This window comes from Sinocyclocheilus anshuiensis, unplaced genomic scaffold, assembly GCF_001515605.1.
Source record: "Sinocyclocheilus anshuiensis isolate Anshui unplaced genomic scaffold, SAMN03320099.WGS_v1.1 scaffold3123, whole genome shotgun sequence".
Lineage (NCBI taxonomy): Eukaryota > Metazoa > Chordata > Actinopteri > Cypriniformes > Cyprinidae > Sinocyclocheilus > Sinocyclocheilus anshuiensis.
In genome coordinates, this window is record NW_015543119.1 from 85,438 (window position 1) to 96,773 (window position 11,336).

The following is an 11,336-nucleotide window of genomic DNA, read 5'->3' on the forward strand; positions in this document are numbered from 1 at the left end:
GACGTTCTATTTTAATTTTCAGATCATTCATCTTGAAAAACAAGACAACAATACTGAATGAGAAAAATATTTTTGCAGTAAAGTCATCATATTTGATGAAAGCAAGAAAACAAATGAAAACAAGACTCAGAGGGGGAAAACGTCTTAGTATGACATCAACATTATAGCTATTGTGTACAAGATTTCAGCCCTGGTAAAAGGGACAGCTTTTTTAATTGCTGGTCGATATAATATAATACATTAGACAAACATTTTTGAAAGATTCACCTCTCATTTTTTTTTCTGTTTATTTTAATGTTGAGCCCAATCTAGCTGTATGAACCCTCTAATACAGTCCAAGCAGAGTGGTTTGAAAATTGCACTTTGCAGTTCATTCCTCAACAATAACCTCTTAGAGTGCAAGGTACTGGCCAAAATGCCAATGCAACCAATCACAGAATTAAAAGTTCAAGTACCACAATCATAGTGTTTTCTTGACTGATCATTGCTATAACTTCTAAAGTATTCATGCCGATCCCCAGAACAAACTAACACCGGCATCCAAAACACAATATATGCTGGTGACCTTTTCAGCAGGATAATTTGAGAAAACAACAGGCAAGTATTAGTTGAGTAACTTTAATGACTTTGGACATGCAAATACAAAGATGTTTAGAGCACTTGCCTTGTTTATGAGTTCCCCAATCATGCCATTCCAAGAGCCATTGGGGAGCTGAGAACCATATTTGCTGTCTGCCACCTGGTAGATATCATACTTGAATCCTAGGATCTTGGCCAAGGCATCCAGGACATCAATTGAGAAGCCTTTATATCTTTTGGGCTGTCCGAGGATGTTCTCTGCCACCATCACAAATGGATCCTCCTTTGAAGAGGAATATTGATTACCAAAAGGTACAAACAAATTTTAAATGGTTAATAAAACTTGCTTCAAGACTTTCTATGGCTCCCTGGAGAACCCTTTCTGTAGTAGATGCTTACGGGTCTGGTAAAATTATTACAATTAGATCACATGGAATAAGTACATTAAAAAGCAGAATGTTTCCCTCACCCATGCCGGTAAAATTAAGCATCTGAAAATGAAGTCTACTGAAAATTATTAAAAAAAAAATGGAGAATAGTTGTTTAAACAATATCAATTTTAACACGTTGTGACAGTTTTAAACAGAGCTGAGAGTGCTACACTTTTATTTGCGATGGTAGGCATGATCATAAGCTAAAATAAGTTGTATGCAAACATGCAAGGGCTTAGGGGTGTGTAGAACTTTGTGAATGAGGGACGTTTCAATTCTACAGAAATCTGCAGAGTTTAAGGGTTGCAGATTCTGTGCTCTGATAAGTACAAGAATATCTAGTACTTAAGCATTGACCGTGAAAAAAAAAAAACTGTAATGATTAATTATTCACACATGTATGCATCGCACCACATAACATAAATATCAAGTATTACCAATAACGTCACAACTTTAACTGTAACCCCCTGCATGCCATTCTCGATACGGCTCTCCTTTAGACTTCCATTCAGGCCATGGACAGAATCCCATGTAGCCAACTGCAGGACAAAGAAAAACAAAACAGAAACAGGTCAACATTAGCTTCGTTTATCTTCAATCTTTCTGTTTGACTTGGACAGTACATTAAGTGCTTATCATAAGACATATTTCCAAATGAAACAGGGTATTTATATTTACAGGAAATAAATAAATAAGGCAAGACTTGATCCATCAGAAATTGATTGGCTGGTGAAAAGTGGTTTCATTTTCATTCCAAGTTTAACTTTAACATAAATCTTGAAAACTCAGTCAAAGTGTAAATATGTAAAACCATTACAACATGCATAACGACATGCATATTATGTGTGCCACAATATTATGAATAGTACAAGAAAAAATTCAGTTGCCTTGAGTTGAAAATTAACTAAACTGAAAATTATTAAATTAAATTCAATTATGTTTCGGTTTAACACATTAACATAACTCATATATCAGAATCAATATGTACAATCCACATTGACACTATAAGCGATTAGTTATCAATATCAAGAGCTACATTTAATGACTTGATTTGGAAGACTAATCTCATTAATCATTAATTTAGTCAAATAAGCAGGTGATAATGAAGGTTAATAACATCATTTAACAATGAGGACCAAACTCATGGGGGCGCCAGCACCTGTCAAGGGGGGCGCGAGAATCAGTTAATTCAGAGATGTTCCCTTGAGAATTTATGAATATGAGTTAACAAATCTTTAGCCATCCACTAGGGGGCAATCTGACTCCCACTGCTAGTCGACAGTTAGAGCAGAGTTGGCTCGAGTATCAGTCACGCTCAGTGTTGCCAAGTCCGCGGTTTTCCCGCGGAATTCGGCTACTTTAACACTTGCCGTGTTTTGTAGTTTTGGGCTAGTTTTGAGTAGCAATTAGGTGGGTTTTGTTGTGAAAACCTGGCAACCCTGGTCACGCTTATTGACAGTGTATGATTTACGATTAGCCGTGTCGGAAATCCAACCACGGATTGGCATGTTGTTATCTCAGAAACAGGCTCAGCCATCACATTGAATCAGGTAAACTGGTTATATATTTATGTTTCAGTATAATTACGCACGCTATACCAGGGGCGGTTCTAAGCCCTTTTTAGGTGGGTTTCAGCCCCCCCTATCGGTCACCTTAGCCCCCCAAAACTATATTAACAATCAGGCCAGTGCTGCTTCCTCGAGAAAGTTTTTCATTCTCACATGTTTTAAGTCTTGTCAGTTTAAACATTAAAGTAATTTTAAGCCATTTAAGCCCAAGACTTCTCAATACGGTACTCACGCACTGTGATAGAGCATTTCTATGCGCACCGCTCACACACCTGAAGTGCACAAACAGATAGCCTTCTCAGACAGCAGGTGAATACCAATGGCTGTCTTGACAAGTATCCTTGTAAGCACAGTCAGTTGTTTTAAGTGAATGTAAACAGTGAAGAAAATATCAAATGTACATCAGTATAACGGGGGGCGCGAGTGAAATTAGACAAACTTGGGGGGCGCATGTCCTAAAAGGTTGAAAACCCCTGCCATAGAACATACTTAGAAATAAGAAAAATAATATTTGCATGCATGTATAAAGTAGCAGGCATATCCCTTTAGGAGGCACAGCATTTTCTATTCATTACTCTTCTACGAGGACAAGAACCATCTTGGTCTGGTTCCAGGTGGTGGCACTGGATCAAATTACAAAATGCATTTGATGACTGCATACTGCACCATCACTTTTTTCTTTAAAGCCAATACTTGGTGCCCTTAGCCATAAGATATTTCTTCATTAGAGTATGTACACAAACAGCCCTAGAGCAGGGGCACAGGGCAAAGCTTGTAATGTTGAAAAATTTATGAAATTCCTTATGTCCTTACTGAGCAACACTCTGAACAGTCACAAAGTGAAAAAAGACAAATGAAAGCATCTGTGAGTATGTGTGCTGGTGTTGGTGGGTTGGTAGGTGCTCTGTGTGAAGACTTGTCCTAAATTTAGAAATATACTTGTCACGATGCTGCTGCTGCTACTGTGTCGGATACGAGGAGACAAATAATATAGAAATAAAAGAATTTATTAACACACACATAGTACAGGAACCTAAGGACATTTAACACAAGGCACTAGACACAGGAAACACTGGGCTTATAAACACAGGGAATGTAATCAGGGAGAACTGAAACAGGTGGAGTAATGAATCAAAAACCATGGAAACTAATGAGGGAACGCCTGAAATCAAAAGACAAGGGAGAAACTTGATAATGGGGAGCACATGGGGATCAAAACCACAAGACATAGGAACACAGGGGAAGTCCAAGGGCGTGACAATACTGCCACAGCAAGAACATTATCTGCTTATTCTGTTTTAAATAATAACACTTTTAAAGTCCAAATCACTTCATTTTACTAGGAGCACTGTGTGAAAACTTGCCCTAAATTTAGAAATATACTGCCACAGCAAGAACATTATCTGCTTATTCTGTTTTAAATAATAACACTTTTAAAGTCCAAATCACTTCATTTTACACTGTTACAGGCTGAAAATGAGACAATATAGAAGTATACAGTGTGTGTGTGTTAAATATATATATATATATATATATATATATATATATATATATATATATATATATATATATATATATATATATATATATATATATATATATATATATATATATATATATATATATATATATATATATATATATATATATATATATATATATATATATATATATATATATATATATATATATATATATATATATATATATATATATATATATATATATATATATATATATATATATATATATATATATATATATATATATATATATATATATATATATATATATATATATATATATATATATATATATATATATATATATATATATATATATATATATATATATATATATATATATATATATATATATATATATATATATATATATATATATATATATATATATATATATATATATATATATATATATATATATATATATATATATATATATATATATATATATATATATATATATATATATATATATATATATATATATATATATATATATATATATATATATATATATATATATATATATATATATATATATATATATATATATATATATATATATATATATATATATATATATATATATATATATATATATATATATATATATATATATATATATATATATATATATATATATATATATATATATATATATATATATATATATATATATATATATATATATATATATATATATATATATATATATATATATATATATATATATATATATATATATATATATATATATATATATATATATATATATATATATATATATATATATATATATATATATATATATATATATATATATATATATATATATATATATATATATATATATATATATATATATATATATATATATATATATATATATATATATATATATATATATATATATATATATATATATATATATATATATATATATATATATATATATATATATATATATATATATATATATATATATATATATATATATATATATATATATATATATATATATATATATATATATATATATATATATATATATATATATATATATATATATATATATATATATATATATATATATATATATATATATATATATATATATATATATATATATATATATATATATATATATATATATATATATATATATATATATATATATATATATATATATATATATATATATATATATATATATATATATATATATATATATATATATATATATATATATATATATATATATATATATATATATATATATATATATATATATATATATATATATATATATATATATATATATATATATATATATATATATATATATATATATATATATATATATATATATATATATATATATATATATATATATATATATATATATATATATATATATATATATATATATATATATATATATATATATATATATATATATATATATATATATATATATATATATATATATATATATATATATATATATATATATATATATATATATATATATATATATATATATATATATATATATATATATATATATATATATATATATATATATATATATATATATATATATATATATATATATATATATATATATATATATATATATATATATATATATATATATATATATATATATATATATATATATATATATATATATATATATATATATATATATATATATATATATATATATATATATATATATATATATATATATATATATATATATATATATATATATATATATATATATATATATATATATATATATATATATATATATATATATATATATATATATATATATATATATATATATATATATATATATATATATATATATATATATATATATATATATATATATATATATATATATATATATATATATATATATATATATATATATATATATATATATATATATATATATATATATATATATATATATATATATATATATATATATATATATATATATATATATATATATATATATATATATATATATATATATATATATATATATATATATATATATATATATATATATATATATATATATATATATATATATATATATATATATATATATATATATATATATATATATATATATATATATATATATATATATATATATATATATATATATATATATATATATATATATATATATATATATATATATATATATATATATATATATATATATATATATATATATATATATATATATATATATATATATATATATATATATATATATATATATATATATATATTTATTTATTTATATTTATATATATATATTTTTATTTATATATATATATTTATTTATTTACAGTGGGTATAGAAAAGAACCACCCCCTTTAAAATCACATTTTGTTGCTCTGCAGCCTGAAATGAAGACGGAAACCAGTTTTTGTTTTATCCAGCTGTTTACTTAGTGCAACTTATAATATACAAGTGAAAGATATAAAACCAGCATGTCAGAAAAAACAGAATCACTGAGTTGGAAAAAGGATCACCCCTTGTGTCAGTATTTTGTTGAACCACCTTTTGTTTTAATCACAGGCCATGCAAGGACATTCACCTTTTTCTCCTTCAACCACTGTGCGCTCAGTTTTGCGGTGTGCTTTGGGTCATTGTCATGTTGGAAGGTAAACCTTCTTCCCATTTACAACTTTCTGTCAGAGGGCAGCACTTTGCAATATTTGCCCACTCTTCTTTGCAGAACTGGTCAAGTTCAGTTCAATTTGATGGTGACCATCTGTGGACTGCAGTCTTCAAGTCATTCCACAGATTTTCAATGGGCTTTAAGTCTGGGCTCTGACTAGGCCATGCAAGGACATTCACCTTTTTCTCCTTCAATCACTGTGTGCTCAGTTTTGCTGTGTGCTTTGGGTCATTGTCATGTTGAAAGGTAAACCTTCTTCCCATTGACAACGTTTTGGCAGAGAACAGCAGATTTTCCTCAAGAATTTGATGTTATTTTGCCCCATCCATTTTTCCTTCTATCCTGACAAGTGTTCCAGTCCCTGCTGCAGAGAAACACTCCCCATAACAGGATATTAGCTTTTCCTCAAGAATTTGATGGTATTTTTCCCCATCCATTTTTCCTGCTATCCTAACAAGTGCTCCAGTCCCTGATGAAGAGAAACATCACCATAACAGGATATTAGATGAAGGTAAAAGAGTAGCAAAACTGAGAGCTTGTTGATTTGAATATGAGAACTTGTCATATTATTATTCCTATTTGTAAGTTGAAATTTACACTCACAGCTCTGATGTGAAAAGCTCTATTTGCACACACAGACAATCAAAATACCCATGTTTCGAATTCAACGTCGCAGATTAATAGTTACAAATGTGTAAAATGACATTCACATAAACAAAATGACAGAATGTGTACGACATATTTACTTTCGCACTTTACTTCAGTTTTGATGTATAACCACAAGTCAGCACTTACAACCTCTCAGATCTGGCAGTACAACTTTAATTCTTAGTGCTTTGACTCTTTGACTCGTGGTTGTACAATGAAACTGAGGCAATAATAATTGAGAAGAATAGCATATTCATGTTTGCCTGTATACTGTATGGACTAAAAGTCAAAAAGCTCTAATTTTGTTGTCATTTTGTAGTGTCATGTTTTCAATGTTAAAATACTTGCTCATATCCCAGATTAATATGCAGAGACAAATGTAAGTCTTTCATAGGTTGATTTCTCTGAAAAGTGTAAACACTGTGGTGCTATGACACGGCAACATTGCTTCAACCACTGTTTGGTGAAGCCAGTGGCACAGAAATTACACACCCTAAAATCTCCCTTAACAAACTGGTTGTATAGTAAATGAGTCACTGAGTTTTTTTTCCCAGCAAATGAGCTTTTTCCAAATGTATGACTGAAAATACTACTGCTTCCTGTAGACAGCAATGTTAAACACAAATGTCTGGCAACGCTTCACCCTGTCTGTGCCTGTCACGGCTCTGCTTAGAGTGATGATCTGAAAGAGCACGAATGAGAATGAGGAGGCCACCAATTCATCAAATACTGTCAGATTTTTCCGCTTTCTGCCAAAGTTTTCTCTCGGATGACAAATGAAATTGAAGACTTGATAGATGGCCGTCTTATCCAGGGTCTCAAGAGACGGACAACAAACAAAAGCATATCCTTCATCTTTTATTTGATGTCTTATCAGTCTTGACCCCAAACTAGACAAGCATTTATCTGTTTGCTCAGACTTCGATGACTTTGGGATAAAAGTTTTTAAATAATAAATGGCTGGGTAAAAGCAAACACGACTCTGTGGACATCTGCTGTTTTTTGCCAATCTGCGTTATATAAAACGAGAATTTTAAATTCTAGACTATGACTAAGACAGACTATGACTACACTAAGACAGCTAAATTTAGTGGAATAGGCATTTTTTCTTGTCATTTTGATGTGCTGAGTCAGCGTTGTGCTTTATGCTTGCCATTTAAAACTAAAACAAGTGGTCAAGTATTAGCACAAAGCCTGCAGAAGACTTGGAATTTAGGACAAAATGGACTACTGTATTTTTATTAGTCATATGGTCTACTTTATGATACTTTTTTATGAACAGTGTTCGTTTCCACTGTCATTGTATACTGCTTTATGATTAAATAATATATAATTTTTTTTAAATAACCAAATTTAAGTTGTATTTATACAGCATGTTTAAAAATGTGAAAAAAAAAAAAATCTGAAAATGAGAACATTTTTACACTGTCTTTTTTTTTTTTGTAAGTTATAAATAATAAAAATGTATGTTTTACAAGAAAATACTATTTCAGTATTTCTATTCCAGTAATATTCTATTGCTCAAATATGTTTCTTTTTTAATTATTTGTGACCTTGGACCACAAAACCAGTCATAAGGGTCAATTTTTCAAAATTAAGATTTATACATGAATAAATAAGCTTTCCATTGATGTATGGTTTGTTAGGATAGGACAATATTTGGCCGAGATACAACTATTTGAACATCTGGAATCTGAGGGTACAAAAAAAAATAAAAAATCAAAATAGTGAGAAAATCATCTTTAAAGTTGTCCAAATTAAGTCCTTAGCAATGCATATTACTAATCAAAAATTACGTTTTAATATATTTACAGTAGGACATTTACAAAATATCTTCATGGAACATGATCTTTACTTAATATCCTAATGTTTTTTGGCATAAAAGAAAAGTCAATAATTTTGACCCATACAATGTATTTTTGGCTATTGCTACAAATATACTCCAACAACTTAAGACTGGTTTTGTGGTCCAGGGTCACATTTGTGAAATTTACTAGCAATTTCTGAGTGAACATTATTATTTTCAAAGTAAATACTTTTCTTCTTCTTCTTTTTCAGTGTACTATTAGTCAGCTTTAAAGAAAAGTCAGCAACATATCCTGTTTCCCTCTCTAAGCTAAGTGGAGTGATATTTCACTCAGCATCAGAAACATCTGTTTTTGTCTGCTGTATTCATAGTACCAGGGCATCTAATAGCTTGCTAATTCAATAGCAAAAATGGACGTATGCTACGTTTTTGTTTGGAGGCAAAGCCTGAGACGTGACTGTGACCAAGCCAGGCTTTGCTTTATTGTGATTAGCCACAGTATCACTTAAACGGCAGCTGTAGGATTTCATTGGACAGCATTAGACAGAACAGCTGGCCCAGCAAACTCTCTGGCATAGTGTTTATCAACACCTTGTGTTTATCTTTACACTGAAAACCTAAAGCTTAGCAAGAACACGCACTTTGACAGGTCCTTGTCCTTTTGACAGGTATGTGCATTTGAGTTATTTTGACTACTCGAGTAATCAGGAGGGTTGATCGGAGTTCTGTTCCGTTTTGGTTCATTTGTGTTTCATTACTGGACTTCAAACAGTGTCAAATGTTTTGAAGAATCAAATCACACAAAAATCAAGTAATGCAATCAATGTGTTTTCATGATCAATCATTGCTACCACTTTTGAACAGTCCCAACAAATCTCAGTAATCTGTCATGCACATATTTATCTGTTTCTGGCAAACACTGCTTAATGAAGAGCAGTGAACATCTATAGTTAGTGAACTCTATAATCACAGCTTAAATGTGCTGCCTTCACAAGGGACATTGACCAATAGTGGTATTTCTGTGGATTTGCAGACAAGGTAACATCAACAGCATGATTTAATATGGCAATAATTCAGGTGCATGCTTTATATAAAAGAACAGTGGTATTACCATATGATACCACCACAGTACTGTTTTCTGGAGAGAAAAAAAGGAACGCATATTTTAGAATTCTCAATTCTGAGTGAAATATGCTATGTTTAAACAGAAAAGAAAATCTTTGTGTTATTATAATTGGATACATTTTAACTGTTAGTGCATGGCTATGATTTTAGAGCCCCACATTTAGCATAACACCTATTTCGACACTCTTTTCGACCAATTTTAGCAATTTCAGTAATAACTCAGCATTGTTCCATCACATTGTCCCTTTCTAAGAGCCTTTGGTTCCAAAGTAGTACAGTAACAAAGTCTGCTACAAGTTATATTATAAATTGAGATTTTGATTACTCTAAAATTTTGCCTTTGTCAGAAAACAGAAAAAAATAGGCTAACTGACGAATTATAATAGCGAGAAAATGGATAATTAAATTAGGATATAGTTGCATGTTTTAGTGTGGTAAATGGGTAGAAGAAGAATCAAAGGAAAACAATAGCTCTATTCTAAAACGTAGTGGGAATAGAGCTAGTTGGAGTAGTACCCTTGCTGTTTACTGTCCACATAGACTGCTGCCACATAACAAGCTAGAATATTGCTAAGCTAATGGAAGTACAGTAATATGCTTAAAAATACAGAGTACAAAAAAAAATACCCGTAAGCTAACAGCATAAGTTGTAAGTCTCTATTAACAAATCTAAATATTTACATTAAAAAAATGCCCACTGATTTATTGATACTGTAAATTCAAACATACTTTCCACATAATGTTTTTCGGCTACTATGTAGTAAAGAAGTATGCAATTTTGGATCCAGCCATTGTCTTAGAGGCAAGGGAAAGTTGGATCTAATCGCAGTTCATTAAAAATAAATAAATAAAACGTATAAATACTGTACAACAAGGAACAGGGAACAAAAAACTGTGTGTAGGGATTTCTAGTACATGAACGGACACTGCTATGCTCCT

General features: G+C 28.6%; 1 protein-coding gene across 1 annotated transcript in view; it reads right to left on the bottom strand.

The window, feature by feature from the left end:
• LOC107694719 (glutamate receptor ionotropic, delta-1-like) overlaps nt 1-1,549 on the bottom strand; it is a gene marked incomplete at its 5' end in the record, with an annotated part of 33,996 nt that extends 32,447 nt beyond the window's left edge. The window contains 2 exons of the mRNA XM_016494409.1: nt 665-862; nt 1,448-1,549. Of these exons, the coding sequence (XP_016349895.1) occupies nt 665-862; nt 1,448-1,549 (300 nt within the window). The remainder of the gene's footprint in view (nt 1-664; nt 863-1,447) is intronic.
• Between the last annotated feature and the right edge of the window lie 9,787 nt (nt 1,550-11,336).